This window comes from Daucus carota, chromosome 6 (genome assembly GCF_001625215.2).
Source record: "Daucus carota subsp. sativus chromosome 6, DH1 v3.0, whole genome shotgun sequence".
NCBI classification, from domain to species: Eukaryota; Viridiplantae; Streptophyta; class Magnoliopsida; order Apiales; family Apiaceae; genus Daucus; species Daucus carota.
Window position 1 is genome coordinate 16,882,343 of NC_030386.2, and position 17,198 is coordinate 16,899,540.

Sequence of the window (17,198 nt, forward strand, 5' to 3'; positions counted from 1 at the left end):
TTATAACGATATTCTAGTACTCCAATTTAAATGTGTAATCTGTAAAACCTAACTCTATTTTAATATGGCACAGATGATATGAAATCTTTGTTACGACTTTCTCCTGATTCAACAAATATAACTAACATCGACGGATTAACTAAATTTTTAGCTAAACCATATATCAATCAGAGTTCATAATTTATTGCACATTCTCTGCAAGTTTCTAATGGTTGGACAGACACCGATTAAGATTAGGAATGAAAATGAAGTGGATGAGAATGAGATAATTAACGAAATGAGAATGATATGAAAATCAATGTTGAGGAGGCCTGATTTAATGATCATTGAAAATCCTATTTAATATCATCAAATAACTAATTCAAACACCCATACATAGATATTGAGCTTCCGATTCTCGTTGACCGGGTTCATTAATCATGAACTAAACACCTTATAATCAATGTCGGAAGGTTGTTTAAAATTTTAAATAGAGAAAGTGTCTCGCTAAAATTGATTACATATTCTCTGTAATTTCTATTTTGGAACTAATTTAACCAAATATTTTGTATGATCGAATATAAACTGCACGTATTTTTAAGCTATGCCTCACCTCGTCTCTTAATGTTTTGATTAATCATTGATTATTGGTTATCTTATGTTTTGATTAATCATTTTCATTAATCACCACATGGTGTCTCCGGAGACCAAATGCAATTCACACCTCACATTACTCTATTAAATGCTTTGTTAATACTGACTAGATAATATATGTCGGTAATAGTGCCTGCATGGTATATGGAATCTGAAATGATTTTAAATTTGAAAATTTAGCAAGTACTCCGTAATATTTAGATTTCAAAATGGGCTGATAAACATAAATTTATCAAAAATTGAAATCGGTAGATAAACACGAGGAGATAAGAAAGAGGAGTGACGACAACGCAGATGAAGAAGCAAAAAGGCTAGCGGATTCGAAACGCAAAAGTAAGCTAGATTTAAGGAGTGTTTTCAGGCCCGCCTACCCTTTACTCTCTCTCTATATTTGCTACATTTTCCAACATTAAACGGTACTCTCTCATAATATTATTATGAAGTGGGGGTAAGAACAGTGAGCTCTCTTCAGTGCTATACTACTAGCAGTATAATATTACTGGGACTATTTTAGTAGGTAAATATATTGGGAGAGAGCGGATAAAACACAGAGAGATTAGAGAGAGAGAGAGAGAGATTGGGAGAGAATTTGATAAATCTCAGAGAGATTTAGGAGAGAGAGATTGGGAGAGAAGTTGATATAACTCAGAGAGAGAGAGAGAGATGGGAAGATCCACTAAATCTTGCTTCAAGATCATCACTTGTGGAAGTGACTCTGTTGATAGAGATGATCTCCAAGTTTCTGAGGTGAATTTCTATATCTTTGTGATTGTATTATCTCAGTCCTTTTTTGTTACATTAATGATTTAATTTAATTCCATCTTTAATTGTAATCATTATGTGGGCTGGCTCAAGATTCAATCTTTCTTGTCTTGTGACTGATTTATGTGTATTTATGATATCTGTGTGATTAAATGATTCTTTGACATGATGTTTTTTACTGCATTTGTTCTTGTTTAAGCAATGTTAATGTGGTCTTCAATTGTTGTAAAGTCGTGATCTTTGTGGTCTCTTTGTGAGTGAGTATTCAGGGATCGGAAGTATTGGATGCAAATTTTGAATTAGTTAAAGAAAATTAGCCCAAATTGAACTTCTCAAAGACGTGATTAGTGATCTATAATTGCAGGATTGCAATTCGGGTATGTAAGGGTTTAGCTTTTGAATTATCAGTATCTATGTTTTAAGTTTGTGAGGTATATGTAATTAAGTATGCTGATATGCTGACGTCGAGTTTATGCCCTTTCTAATTCGTTATAAGTTGAAATGTTCATTGTTTTTGCAACTATGCTGTACTGAGGTAGCCAATTGTAGGGCGATCGGGTCAGTCTAGAACTGAGTATGTATTGTAATTATATTGCTGTGATCATGGAATACAAGGAATCCGTTGTTTTTGACATAGGGAAAAAAAATCGTTCAACAGTCCCAGTATATAGCATGGTATTGTGTATTTTCTGCTCAACTAATGGCTGCTGCCTTTTCTTCTTGGTTTCTTCCTAGGGTGTTTTTGAGAGTCCACAGAGTTGCTACTTTATAATTGCAATGACGTCAGAGGCAATCACATATTATAAGTTGACTAGTGCCGTGTTGTGAAAAGTTTGTCAATGGATACTATCGTAGATTCCAGTATTAGGGTAGACTGGTTTCTGTGTCGGTGTCTTTTAGTATTAGGGTAGTTTGATTGAGTTTTCTTTTCTTTTTCCGTAAAAAGTGTTTCCTTGACATTACTGTTATATTATAAATTACATTTGCAACGGACACTTTTTTCAACACTCAGAGTTCTTATCTTTTTCCTCCTATTTAAACTTTTTCAGCTCTTTTATTTCGAGACTACTAAAACTCCAAAGTGAATGATAGTAAATGCTACTTGTTGCTACCATAACATATAATAATCTATTCTCTTTTTTGGTTTTCTGTTACTAATATTCCAAATTGACCTTTTGTTCTTATATAAGATTTGTGTTCCATATAAAAAACGGCGCCTTTAATTTCTTATTGAAAGAACAGCCGTTTATAAATATTATTAGCTATAAAGAATAATAAGTTGATTATGAATATTTAGTGTTTGAAACTAGCAGTCATGTACTTGATGTAGTTGGACTACATGCTCTCATTTTCTCTTACTCTTCAAAATTTTCTGTTAATACATCATTATAGAGCAAGTCTTCAGCTCGTGGATGGAGTTTCCGCAAGAGATCTGCCAGCCATCGAGTGCTGAGCAACACTGTGATTTCAGAAGTACCTTCTTCTGTCAATAAGGAGAGCCCAGAAGCAGTTAGTGCTGACTATCAGAATCAACCTAAAGCTGGTCTTCCAGAAAAATCATCTGAAATGCAATGGACTGAAGAAGTTCCCCAGCTGCCAGCTGCAATAAACTCAAAATTTCTCGAGGCTGTAGTGGGTGCAGAAGTGGACACCAAACTGGATATTCCACCTGATGAATCTGTTGTTACTGTTATCCAGACTGCCATCAGAAAATTCTTGGTAAAAAGAACACCCTACATTTCTTGATATCACTGTAGTATAAGCTTGGTATATCTTTGGGCATCCATTCTTACTTTCCTGTGTATCAATGCACTTTTCCAGGCTCAAAGAGAGCTAACAAAGCAAAAGAATATAGTTACTCTGCAAGCAGCTGTACGAGGACATCTAGTTCGAAGACAAGCCGTGGGATCACTGCGTTGTGTGCAAGCCATTATCAAAATGCAAATTCTTGTTCGTGCTCGCCATACTCGTCTTTCTGCTGAAGAGAAACGACATGTAAAGCCTGGGAGAGATAGCAGCAAAGTAAAGGTACATGTTTGATGCTGAATCAACTTTAGAATTCCTATTGATCCCTTTCTGATATAGCTTTCAGTCTTTATTTATTACTGTATCAGCTTTATTCCACATTAATGGAATTGTAAGTTGAAATAGAATTGATATGATGAAGTCCATCCACTAGAAGTTTGAGTCTTCTTTCTTAACAATAATAGGAGCATAACAAGACTCGTGACCAATCAAAATTGGATAACAACCATCTACCTACGCTTTAATAACTTAATATAGCTATCTTTGACCTGATCATGCCAGTTCGGGGTATTAATTGGCAAATGAATATAAAAATTCTCCGGGCAATAATTTTATTGTATTTATTATAATAATAAATGTTCGCCGGGCTATCAAGCTTGGTAGTCGGTACAGGCTTTCATTGCCACAATGGGAGATTAGTTTATAATTTATATACTTATTTATTCTTTTTTTGTAAAAAATAATGCATTTGTATGTCAGCCTGTCAGGCTAGTAAGCTTATTGTGTATGATTAATAGCTGTTGTTTAAACTTATTAACTTTAATGCTTAGTCTAGATTCTAGATTAATTTTTCTTGCTACTGGGCTACTTTCTTCACTTTTTTAGTTCAATATTATATACATTGAGAAATGCAAATTGAACTCGATATTATCTCTTCACAACAAATTAAAGTGTAATCTTAATATTATTTGTCAGGAAGAGAGAAAATCGGGAGCCAAACCAGGTGCAGAATATACATCCATTGAGAAGCTACTTAGTAATAGCTTTGCTCGTAGGGTATGCCTTGCTTACTTTCATCTTCCGTAGTACAACTGTTTCTCTAAAGGTCATTTATCTGTTAAAATTTTGTTGTGAATTTGACACAAAATTAATTTTTAATAAAAGCTCTTGGAATCATCACCAAGTACTAAATCCATGAACATCAAGTGTGATCCTTCAAGACCTGACTCGGCTTGGGAATGGATGGAAAGATGGGTGTCAGTTTCACCAACCGAACAATCACCAAAAGTAGAACCAAGCACGGCACTAAAGGATCAGGAGATACTGAAGCATCCTGAAAATCAAGTGGAAACTGCATGTGCAGATAAAGAGGATTCCGAGCTAACAGACTTCACTTTCGTTGCTACATCGGCAGCTGTCCCTTACTTGGAGTCTGACTCCGAGGAAGCAGCAGTGCTATCTAAAAGTGAGCAAAACTTGGCAAGCCAAGAGTTTGAGCAGCCTCAGCCAGAGTCCCAGGACTCTACAAAGTCAAGTGAGAGTCCACAACAACCTCTTGATAAACCGTCAGATTCGAGTCCTGAAGTAGAGCTAAACAACCTTCCCAGCAAGCCGGAACTGGAGGAAGAGCAACCCAAGCGATCAGTAGAAATTGTTGCCTCGGAACACACTGGAACCGAGGGGAGGAAGATTGTGTTCGGATCGAGGAAGGCTAGTAATGCTGCATTTATTGCAGCCCAGTCAAAATTCGAAGAGCTAACTTCCACATCAAATTTAGTAAATTCGGTTAACAGTTGCAATGAAGACAATGAGGTTGAATCCGGCGATATTACATTTTCCTCCTCTATAGATGATTCAGTTAAAACAAAGGACACCAATCTTGCTGATGATGCTATTCCCACTGCCCCAAAGGTTCTACTTGGTGGGTCTGAATGTGGAACTGAACTTTCTATAACTTCTACTCTTGATTCACCTGAGCAGTCTGAGTTTGGAGCTGTGGACGGGCATGAAGTCAATATCTCCGAGGAAGAAATGAGCAATCTTAAGAACACTACTATTTGTATAGAAAATGAAGCTAGGGTTGATGATCCATCCATCATCTTAAATACTGACCTATCCAACCCCCTCATGGTTCAATCGGAAAAACAGAGCGATACTGATATTGTCAATGAAGAATCCTCAAAGCTGGAGGACAGGTCAGTGGAAATTGCTTCCAGTATGCAGAAAAAAATGGAACATGACACAGTTAATCAAATGTACAAGTCTTCTCCAGAGGCATCACCAAGAAGCCGGGTAACTATTCTTGATTCCCAAACTACACCGTCGAGCCAGGTATCTACAAAATCTAGAAAGACCAGGAGTGAGAAAAATGGATCCAGCCAAAAACGAAAGTCTTTATCTGTTGGTAAACGATCCCCATTACCCAGTAACGATTCAGGTGTAAGAAGCAGTTTAGAAAAATTACCCAAAGATGAAAAAGCTGGGAAGCATCGGAACTCTTTTGGTTCAGCAAAAACAGATCATGTCGATGAGGGACGAAGGGATAGTAGCAGCAGCCCATCTGTCCCCAGTTACATGCAAGCAACGGAATCTGCAAGAGCTAAAGCTTATGCCAATATCACTCCAAGGTCAAGTCCTGATGTGCAAGACAAGGAATCTTACATTAAAAAGAGACACTCTCTGCCTAGCGCCAATGGAAGGCAAGGTTCCCCTCGTATACAGCGCTCGACATCTCTGGCACAGCAGAGCACAAAGGAAAGTGGAAACGTTCCTGCTCAAGGTATGTTCTAAAAATCTGTTTTTTTTAATAAATGTGAATAATGCAAATAGAAGTCACATTATAATTGTCACATAACTTTAATCCTCTGCTCTTGTCAGAAAAAAAGTGGCAGCGATGAATCAAAGATACAAACGTGAGAGACAACATACACTATAATGGCTAGTGACATGAAGCAGATGCATGGCTCTGGACCGGTCCCAAAAAGATTTCATCAGTTACATTGTGATTAATACCTTTATTTTCTGGAATTGCGGTTCAAATGTTTTCTTGTTTTTAAGTTTAGAACAGTACTGAGTTGGTATCATAAATTGTCGCAGGATGTTCTGTTGTTTATTATGCAGAATATAGATTCCCCTTTTGTAATGTATATTTGGTTTGTTTTATGTGGATTAAAAACTTATGTTAAGGATCCCTGGTCTTGTGCTTGTCTGGCGTCTGCACTGTATACAGAAATTATTACCTCTTCCTAAAGTTTTTATGTTCAAAGCGGGGTTTCTTCTGAAAAGACTCTGCTAGTGCCTGCCCCGAAATGATCAGGTCATGTCGGAACAAGGGTAAGTTTGTAGTTCGGTGACTTGGCCTTGTGAGTGAATCAAAGATGGTCAAGTTTGTAGTTCGGTGATTTGGCGTGGCTAGTTGCTAGTGAATCAAAGATGAAAACAAGCTTATTGACCATGATTGTAATCACACCATAAAACCAATTTCATGAAATTCAAAACTATTTTGCAGTAAGTGAACACAAAAGCTGAAAAAAAGAACCTTATAATCATTCTCCATTCCTCCTGCGATCATGCGATTTGATTTGACACAAGTCTGCACCAAGCATCTTGTACAAAGCTCATTAATCACTTTTGAAGGGGAGGCAAGTATTAAGTGTATATTGTTGTGATGCGATTTTACATATGTGCTAACAGGAGAAAAATACACATCAATTTATCAATAGTTTCCAAGTAGTTACAGTGAGCTGCTCATAGAAGGTCATATATTCTTCCCGATAGATCCTCAATAACCGATTCCAATGTAGTGGTATCAAAAATTGATGACATGCAGCTAGATAGTAGTTTTCACTTCTTCAAACACAATCTTAGAGAATTTGAAATTTCAAAAATATGATTTCTAACTTGAACTTCCACCAATTAAACTATACATTTGATTATATACTCTATGCTTTGATTAACGAGCGTGGGTATATAAAATCAATTCCACGTTAATAAACATTTTCATATGTAGTGTTTACTTCAGCCACTCTTAAGCCAACACAATTTGCATGGCACTGGAGTGACCAGGGAAACCAGATGTTTATGTACGGATGATAAATGTCAGGATGGATCTAGTAATTGTGAATGAACATGATAAATCTTCGATTTCTTTTTATCATTACAAATTTTACAAAATATAAAAGTACCTCATAAAATTTGAACTTCTTTTAGAATTTTGTTTGATGCCCTCCGAAAATTATGCAGGGAAGTCGCAAAATGTCTGCCAACGCAACACCGCCAATAGCTGTGATCAGGTCTATTATAAAAACTCCCAGTTAAAGAGAGTTGCTTTCCAGTTTTCACCAAAGAGTCATTGGTGATGGATTACATTCAATCCTACTCAACACAAACTCATATAGATAATTCTAATAAAGCCACATCAAAGATTCGGTACAAGCATTGTTCCCTGACTTTTAGGTAATCAATATAGATATATTTAGACGTGTTTTTGAGCTAAATCAAGCAGAAACAAAGTTAACGAGCAACCTTATCTACATTGCAGCGCGTGAAATCAGACCGGTCTGTGAGAAATCAGTAACATCTATCTCAAGCATGACCGCCTTCAGATCCATTAATGCCTTGTGCTGCTGTACTGTTGAGATACTGCATTCCTTCTTCACCCATCTGCTGAACTTCGGAAGGTGAAAGAATTCTGATGCAGCGTACACAGCCAACAAATTCCCTGCAAATATAATGTAAATATATATCATCAGATATCCATAGCTATTATTATAAAACTGATAAATCATCAAGGCTTTTGAACTTACTCCCAAGGATCATCTCCAACAAGAAGAACATCGTTCTCATAATCTACATACACTAATTTCCAACCAGAACCTCTGGTGTCACTTAGCAGGCCCCCAAGTCCAAACATGCGTTCAATTTCACAACAAAGTTCATCATAATTCTTGAAACTAGACACATCGATTGACCTTCCAACAGATCCTGCCTTCTGTATCTGTTGAGTAGAAATAGGAAAAAATTAATCAAATCTGTAAATTAGGGCAACCATGATAAGCAAAAGGCATGAGACTACATTGATTAAGTGACCGTAAATTGATATGTTTCTTACCTTTGTGTAGGTTCGCACCCTTGGAGCCACTTGTTGCCACGAGCTGTTCTGCAAAAGACTGCTCTCGTCAAATTCCCCATTGCTTGAAGATGCACCACCTGAGCTGTCAGGGAATTCTTGCAGAGAGAAAGCCTGCGATTCTGCCAGACTGGCTGAGGTAATTTGCGACTGCAAATCTTGGTTTGAACCAAAGTTGTTGACAAGATAAGCTGAAGGGTTTTGGAAATGGCCAGACTTGAATGAGCAAAACTCATCGATAGCTGTGCTAGAAACAGAGGGATCAAGCACAGAAACAGAGGGATCAAGCACAGTGCTTCCACCATTACTAGTTTCAAAGTTTAGACAACTGTATAAATCACTCTGGGTATTACTTTCTTCTGAAATATTTTTCAGGTTGTAGGTGCTAGATATAGAATACGCCTTGCATAGGTCTTGTGGACATGATGACTGAAATTGGCTTGTTTCGGATAAAGGCTTTGAATCGTTTATCTGCTGATCCCACATTTCGTGACTTGATGAAGGTAAAGTTGGATTAGTTGTTTCAGAGAACAAACCAGCAGATCCAGGAGACCTAAGACATCCAGAAATATTTTGGCTGTTAGAAGAATTTGAGATCCATTCAGAATTATCAAGGTTTGGAAGTAGAGCATTAAGAGTAGCAGCTTCGATTTGTGAAGGCTGAAAAGGATTGGAATTGAACTGTGATTGCATTAACCATGAGTTTGACTGAAGCTGGGCAGAATTATGGCTTTCGCTAACATGAGTTGGCTCATTTACAAGAATATTAGGATTTGACTGCCTTATTTCCGCTATGTTTTCACTGCACTGTCTCTCAGAATTGAATCGGTGCAACTGTTCTGGTGAGATGGCAATTTCTGGTTTTGTCATTTCATCACTTATGTGCGGTGCTTTTGTCTCAATTACGTTCTGAGACTGCAATCTTTCCTGTAACCTTGATTGTAATGAATTTGAGTCTATGCCTTCAGGTTGGATGCGGTGAAACTGTGCACAGTTTTCTGCCTGCGTCAACATATGTTCTGTAGCTTGAGTTTTCTGATCCACTGTAGCCTGTGTCAAGAACTTGGTCCGCTGCGAAGGAACTCCATTATTCGCAGAGTCATGCGCTGCTGATGCAAGTGATCCAGAATAACCAGCTGCTTGAGGCTTCATGAGCATCTTGATCAGTTGTTCTGACCATTGGCCTGAAATTGGAAGGTTCGAGAAGTCCGGATTGATAGGTTCAGGGACCCGCATTATCGGTCTATTTAGCATCTCCCACTCATTTTGTGTGCCTATTTAGACAAATCTTTTCTTTTAATAAATTTGGAACGTTAAGACAATTTAAAAAGAAAAATGACCTGAAGATGACTTTACCGAGAAAACCGGACTGAAATGGTCGCTTGAGACTTGATGTGAGAGTAGGAAATATGAACAGACTTTCCGGAGTCTCAATTTCCCATGGACTCACTCTGTTCTGCTTATCCCCACACATTGGCTCATCCCACTCCACCTGAAATTCAATGAAAAAACACATCCATTAGAAACACAGAAAACTATGCCGAATTTTACTCATATGATACTATTATCTTAATCCCCATTTTAGACGAAAATATATTCCCAAAATGCTCATTCACCTGAAGGTTACGCCACTTGGAGCTAGGCCACCTTATGGCATCTAAGTCAGATATGCTAACGATTGTGCCCATATATCTGCACAAATTAACATAAATAATAAATTATATACTTATTTCTAGAAACCAACAAAATTTCAGAGCTGTAAAATACAATAAAGATTTTGGTCCCCCGAGTAATCATAGAGATTGATGGCAAAAAAATAAATAAAACACCAGGACTGAGAACAAGTACAATTACAGCTCAAGTTGGTAAACATGGGGACTCTTAATCACTGGGTACCTGCGTTTACTGGAATCCTCAGTCTCAAACATCATTCCAAACCTCATACCCACTGAGAGCTGAGTTCCATACACTGATTTTCGATACTTAGCCAAAGGGATAACAAATTCTGAAGGGCATGCCCTGCATATTGCATAGAGATGGTTACGTTAAACACATCTAATTTTTTCAAATATATACCAAGATTCTCTGCATACCTTGGGTTATAGAATATCGTGAATGGAGTTCGATTAGCTGCAGCATGAGCAGCAGCAGCAAGAACCCCAATGTGCATGCTATCAGCTGAAAGGACAGATGACGGCAGAGCTGCTTGCTGACGTTTTGCCCGCCTCAAACCTAACAAAAGTTGTGATTTCTCATCCCTATCACAAAATTTAAAGAGCGTGATGTTAAAAATGAAGGATTAAATTGCATAGGAATTGCAGTTCAAACAATAGACGATAGTGTGTTGTGAATATCTTACCTCTATTCAATCACATTTCTAATGCAATCCCAAAACTAAAGTTCCCAACGTCACTTGTACTTATTACTTGACTGCGTTATTATATATAATAACTTTTTAGATTATTTCTCTTACTAAATTCAAAAAGTCAAGGCTTCCATATCATGTACAAAGGCTTCTAAAAGGTTACACTCAAGATAAGTGACGACCATATTCAAGTGTACCCTTAACCAAAGTCGTGTGCATAAAAAACCATTCTTCTTTAGGATTATTTGATACATTCACGTATGCTACTGGGAAGCATGTATAAGTGGCGGTACCTGATAAAAAGAACAGCATCACCAGCTTTAAGTCTTTTTGCCCCGACAAACATGCTCCAACCAGTTGTGAGAAGATGACGCTTTGGTTGCCCTACATAGAGATAATTTAAGAAAAAGATAAACTGTAAGAAGAAAGACCAGAAAGAATGCAAAAATAAAAAGAGAAACTACACTTATAACTTTGCAACACCTGTTATTCACATTATTATGTAAACTGAAAAAGAACAATCTTCACCAGCTTGACAAGGAAAAGATAATGGACTAGAACTTTAGGACCTCTCACCACGATATATATGGCGAAATGTCCAGGTATTATCATGCAAATCGCGAACCACAAGCTCTTGAGTAGGAGGCTGCATCGAGAAGTCCTGAAACAAAGGAGAAAAGAAATGAGGATATTTTCTTATTATCTTTTTCACTTTTCTGAGTGGGGTTGCACAGGATGTGTATACAAAAGCCCAATTTCACCACTACCGGTGAAGTATTTATATCAAGACAAGAAGAATAAGCGGCGCATCTTACCAGCTGTGGAAACAGCTTTTCTGCTGCCCTACGAGGCACAGAAAACCCACCATGCGTGCTTGTATCACTAGCAGTAAGAGTTTTGCAGAAAAATTCACTTGGATGTTTACTGGTCTTGAGACCAAGATCTGGTATAGGGAAGACATCTTTTTCCTGATATGAGAACAGTGTAAATAAATAGTTAGCAGCTGAGGCGGTCCAAGCGAAATTTGAAAGCTCTAAATCTATGCCTATTAGAATGCATGTGCTTGAATTCTGAACTTACGGAGTTAACAGGCTGAAGGCTCATTTGAGCATATATTTCATCTGTCTCTTTATCTGCCTAATAGACAAAACAAAAAAGGTGCAAAATCATTGCAGAGCAGGAATGGAATTAGTACTGGGATACATGGTTTGAATATTTGGCACAATCATATACAGGGAGCTACATGGGTATCTATGCCAAGAGAACATACATACATGTAGTGTAACATTGTGAACTTGGCAGAGTAGTTGAGATGGTAAATTTGGGTAGTTTGGTATGTGGGAAGTTGCTGTCCGATTCGTGGAAACTGCCACCTGTTAGAGGAACTCACCTTTAGCAATCTCTTAAGAACACAAAGATTTTTTCAAGTTAAGATGCTTTACTGAAAGAAAAGGGTAGTAGTAATTTCAGAATGAGATAGATCCCATAAAAACATGAAGACAAAAATTGCAACAGCCTTATCTGGAAAAGATAGCTTAAAGCAATCAGATTTACTATCTTTAAACAATTTGCCAAGTTCAGTTTTACTGAATAATATTACCTCTAAACAGAAATATATAAAAAATTATGATGTAGTATATATGAGACAAATTAAAAGCATTAGAATTGTTTTAATATATGAACAATATAAGTCTCGAAGTAGGTTAGCAACAATGGTGCAACGTATCAGAGCATAATGGTGTGAGCATAATTTTTTTCTTTTGTGTAATGAAGCGAACCTGTATGCTCTAGCAGGTTGCACTACATCATCTCAAGGAACTTTCATAGAATTAAAACGTGGGAACCTAGTAGATAGAGTCAATATAGATGCACAAACTATAACAATACAATAGGATAACCAGATCCTTCAACACTTATTTTAAATCGATCTGATTCAAAACGTTACCATTATACACTATAAATTCTAGTTGCCACTCTAAATGTAATATGCTGGAATCACAACTCCTTAAGGAAACATTTGATCTGCTCCTTAAGTAAAAAATATTAAAATCTTTCAATTTTCAAACAAATTGCAGCAGTAATGAAGACAATAGTCAGTGTCTGAATGAAACAACAAAATATATTTCATGATAATATTTTAACCAAAAAAACCAGACCTGTTCACTGTGTCCTTGAGGAAAGTAATACACAAGGCTCCCAACCTGAGGCAGGCTCACCAGAGGGCCTGCACAAGCATGCCATAGCTCTGAACTTATTGGCTTCTTCACTCCTACAATAAATAATATAAACAATGTTATAAAATAAATAACCTTGCAATAATATTTAAAAAATTATAAAAAAAACAGACCTGGATGATCCTGCATTTCTTTCAGTAATCTAATTTCATCAAGCAGTGTGTGTGCTCCATTGATCAACCCTGCTGGCTTGTGAGCATCCTCAACACAACTCATACTCCTAGTCTACTTGGAGCTCAAGAACAACTAAACAAAACCCATATCAAGAAAAAACAAATATCTACACCTAAAATCAAAAAGTTTGTATCTTTACAATCAAGAACGCAAAGTTGACCAGACCCAGAAATTTATTATTTAAAGAAATGCAAAAGAAGCAAGGCAGCAGAAGACTGATGAAATGGGAATAGAACACAAGATTCTATGGTTGGAGTAGTTAAATACAAAACCAAATCTATTGAGAGAGAGAGGGGGAGGGAGGGAGGGAGAGAGAGAGAGAGAGAGAGAGAGAGCATGCCTCAAGAATCCAAAACCAAAAGAACAAAACCTGAGAAAAGCTAGTACATAAATCTAAGTGGGGTTGCAACTTTTGACCCCCCAAGCACTGCTCTTCAACAATAACCCAATAAGCCAGAAATTGCATCAAAGCACGCCGATCAAAGCATTGAGTAGTCGGATTATGGACTCTGCTTTGCCTTTCTCACTACAATATTTTATTCTTTCCATACCTCAGCTGTTGTTTAGTATATTTAACTTATATAAATTTCAGATTTCCAACATACAATTGTTACAACAAAAATTAATAACTATTTTACTTTTAAGCTTTTTCATATTTATTATTGTTATTCTCACTATTGCTATGTATATTGTACTCCCTCTGTCCCTTTTATTTCTTTATACAGTAGAAACTCTTTAAATTAATACTCGGTAAATTAATAAACTCTCTAAAATAATAAAATTGTCTGGTCCCGACTTGGGCCAATGTAAAAAATTGAAAAACTCGATAAAATAATAGGATAATAATTTTTCGGGAGATTCCTTTATAATTTTCGGTCCCAAGAAAATTATAAATTAATAATTCATAAAAACTGAAGAAAAATATATTACACTCTATTGAAATATGATTCAATAGTTGTATATTTTTCTTTGAAGTTCAAATCTATTTGAAGTTGTATTTTTGTATTGTATGAGAAGCTATCTTGTCATATATGATTTGAATACTCTAACACATTTATGTAATTTATATATGTCAAAATTGCTTAAGAATACTGTACACCAAACACATTTATTCGTCTTGTTTACATTTACTGTACAATACTTCAAAAGTCATTATTGATTTAATTTCCAGTACATATGAACACATTAGTTACTGATTTACTTTGAGTCTCAAGGTTCGCTCCAATGTAATTTTAAGAGGTATACACTAATTTGCTTTTTTGTTTGGCATGTACAGTATAATCAGTTAAAAACTCTTTAAATTAATAATTATTAATTTATCGATAAATTAAAAACTCCCTAAATTAATAAATTTCTCCGGTCCCGACATTATTAATTTATAGAGTTTTTACTGTAGTTAATATTTTGGAATGTCCCTCTCATTTCTTCTCATCATTACACCCACTATCTTTCCATACTATCTCATATTTAACAATAAAAACTACTATTACACCCACTACTTTCCTCCACTATCTCAAATCTATTATTAAATATTGATAGGTCTCACCACTTTACCCACTTTTCATCTAACTTTACTCATTTTTTATACATTGTCTTGGTCTCCTTGTCCTCCTCCAATATAAACAATTGAGGGGGACGGAGGGAGTAACAATCATATTCGAATTCTGATCGTTATGAGCTTGTTCTGTTTGGTTAGCAGAAGAAGCAGAAGCTTATGCATTTTTGACCCTTTGTATAAATAAGTAGAAGCGTTTCTCTCAGAGTTTCAAATGTTTTTCCAAATATTTTAATAATTTATTTAATTATTCCTTCTACTTCATTTTTTTAATTTAAATAAAAACTAATATTTTTAAATTAACACAAACCGTCCCTGTACATGCTATAACAATCATTTGCGAGGCCCTGCTTATATATAATAACAGGGGTGTGATTGTCTGATTGATAAAGAAACAGACCTTTGTATATAGTCTGATCACCTCCCTTTCTTCTCATAATCTTTTAAGTAATTCACTTTTTCTCTAATCAAATTTCATACATAATGCCAAAACATATTTCCACTTTGCTGGTGTTTTTCTTTATGCATTAGTCCACGTTACCGCTGTTTTAAAATTAATAAAGTGTTTGCGTTTTTGTATCTTAACTTTTGTGGAGGGGGTTGTTGAAAACTGAAAAGTGTGTGCATGCTCTTGTCCTACGCCCCCCTTTTTGGATCCAATTAATTCCCATTGCAACTTTACTCAAAAGTGGGTATTCAGAGCTCATTAAAAACAAACTGAACAAAATATGATACTCCTTTCGTCCCTAAATAATAGTCGCTTTGACTTTGTGCACGTAATTTGAGGTGTATAAAAAATATAATTCTACTTATTATTATTCAATTTTTTTTTTCTAAATAAAAGTTTGACATCTATATTTTTATTCAAAAAAAGAAAATTTAAAAAATAACGTGTAAAAATAACGTGTAGAAATACGTGCAAAAAGTCAAAGCGACTATTATTTAGGAACGGAGGGAGTATTAAATACTGAGAAATTACATGATGCTCCCCCGTTCTTGAATATCTGCCTTTTGACTTTTCGACACACATTTTAAGGTACTTTGACCACATAGTTAGAAATGTTATTTTCGAATATTTCTTTTTGTGAATAAAAGTGTTGATATAATATTTTTATTCTGAAAAAAAAAATTTCAAAAATAATATTTTTAACAATATGGTCAAAACATTTTAAGATGCGTGTCAAAAAGTTAAAAGACAGATATTTAAGAACGGAAGAAGTATATATGTTGAGCGAGTTAATCATATCGAACTAACTCTCTATAAAGAAAGATTTGTATTAAATATGAATAAATAAAACAATTTTACTAATATGAGGTATTGTGAGATAATCCATGAGTCATGACTTCTTCATCCGAGAACACATCAGCTTCCCAGTTTTCCGACGTTTTTATTTATTCCGGATAAATGGTTTTCATAAAGCTCACAAAAAATATACATTTAAGATCCGCTCAGCGGACAAATCAAAATTACAGAAGGTAAACATTAAACAAAAGGACAAGGAAAACTATGTGAACACGTAAACTAAATTCATTAATCTACTGCTGACACACATTGCTACAGAACGTACATTTATATTTAAGTTCAATTTAATACTCAGTGCCGTTCCTTGTTCATTATGCAAACCTAGCGGTGATTAAAAACCGAAATTCGAGACCGGTTATCTTGAATTTTTGTGATCCAAAAAATATTGAAGTTCGAATCAGTAAAATTATGACATGAAAATTTAGTGTTTTTATTTTCATTTTGAATACCTGATATTACAAAAAAATACATGATTGTGACCATGATTTAGTGTTGGGTCTTGGTCCCTGACAACCGTTTGTCGGGTACCGTTTATATAACACGCACTACCGGGGTTGTCGGATTTCTATTTGAAGAGTCCGGATTGAAACATTTTTTTTTATCGATCCGCTATAATTTTCTGCGGATCGGAGTTTTTCCCCTCCACGGAAAATATCCGCGGAATGGAAAAGCTCCGAACCGCAGAAAATTATAGCGGATCAGTAAAAAAAAAAAAAGCTTTCATCCCCGCCATTAAAATACAGATCTAAAGGTTTTTAAGCTGTGTGTTGGATAAGGGCTCCGTAACAATCGCCTGTTATGGACCAAAATCCTTTAGTGTTTTATTTGACTTTACATTTTAAGTAATTGACATGACTACACGACATAATTAACTAAATAAAATAATAATAATTTGTAATATATGTTAATATATTTTACTAAAATATCTATAACAAATAATTTGATATCAATAGAGTTTTATAAGTAAAATTAAAGATATAATATCAATTAATATATATAAATTTACTAACTATCAACAGTTAAATATGTTTATGTATTTTATTCTATATAGATATATATTTATTAATTTCCCGTACGATTTGTGTATTTTTCCTATAATTTATTTTCGTGTGTCGTATCATGTATTTTCATGCACACAAAACTTTGTGTAATTTCATATCATTTTTTTTTCATATCTTATATATTTTTCAATTTCACTTACACGAACTTATTTTGTGTCATATCATATTTAGATTCGAGATACGTCGACACAAATTTATATTCACTAGTTTAAAGAAAAGCTCGTCGATTTATTTAAA

General features: G+C 35.4%; 2 protein-coding genes across 2 annotated transcripts; one reads left to right on the forward strand and one right to left on the reverse strand.

Annotated features, from left to right (window-relative positions):
* The first annotated feature begins 968 nt into the window (after positions 1-968).
* LOC108227236 (protein IQ-DOMAIN 32) lies at positions 969-6,345 on the forward strand. Its single transcript, XM_017402282.2, has 6 exons — positions 969-1,380; positions 2,788-3,114; positions 3,217-3,423; positions 4,117-4,197; positions 4,306-5,920; positions 6,019-6,345. Exons 1-6 carry the CDS (start codon positions 1,297-1,299, stop codon positions 6,036-6,038), a joined length of 2,334 nt encoding a protein of 777 aa, XP_017257771.1. The 5' UTR covers positions 969-1,296; the 3' UTR covers positions 6,039-6,345.
* Positions 6,346-7,420: 1,075 nt separating this feature from the next.
* Positions 7,421-13,595, reverse strand: LOC108227235 (auxin response factor 5). Its single transcript, XM_017402281.2, has 14 exons — positions 12,982-13,595; positions 12,791-12,903; positions 11,909-12,007; positions 11,715-11,771; positions 11,450-11,602; positions 11,211-11,295; positions 10,928-11,018; positions 10,363-10,527; positions 10,166-10,288; positions 9,886-9,961; positions 9,626-9,761; positions 8,252-9,543; positions 7,947-8,137; positions 7,421-7,861 (listed from the first exon to the last, which is right to left on the reverse strand). The coding sequence occupies exons 1-14, from the start codon at positions 13,082-13,084 to the stop codon at positions 7,726-7,728; spliced, it is 2,820 nt and encodes a 939-aa protein (XP_017257770.1). The 5' UTR covers positions 13,085-13,595; the 3' UTR covers positions 7,421-7,725.
* Positions 13,596-17,198: the final 3,603 nt, after the last annotated feature.

What these genes read in the sequence shown, in the direction of transcription:
- LOC108227236 (XM_017402282.2), top strand. Translation starts at nt 1,297, where the DNA reads ATGGGAAGATCCACTAAATCTTGCTTCAAGATCATCACTTGTGGAAGT. An exon ending in ATGATCTCCAAGTTTCTGAG is followed by an intron (nt 1,381 to 2,787) that starts GTGAATTTCTAT and finishes ACATCATTATAG; the next exon opens with AGCAAGTCTTCAGCTCGTGG. An exon ending in GAGATAGCAGCAAAGTAAAG is followed by an intron (nt 3,424 to 4,116) that starts GTACATGTTTGA and finishes ATTATTTGTCAG; the next exon opens with GAAGAGAGAAAATCGGGAGC.
- LOC108227235 (XM_017402281.2), bottom strand. Translation starts at nt 13,084, where the DNA reads ATGAGTTGTGTTGAGGATGCTCACAAGCCAGCAGGGTTGATCAATGGA. An exon ending in AGAAATGCAGGATCATCCAG is followed by an intron (nt 12,904 to 12,981) that starts GTCTGTTTTTTT and finishes TATTTATTGTAG; the next exon opens with GAGTGAAGAAGCCAATAAGT. An exon ending in ATTTCAGTCCGGTTTTCTCG is followed by an intron (nt 9,544 to 9,625) that starts GTAAAGTCATCT and finishes TTGTCTAAATAG; the next exon opens with GCACACAAAATGAGTGGGAG.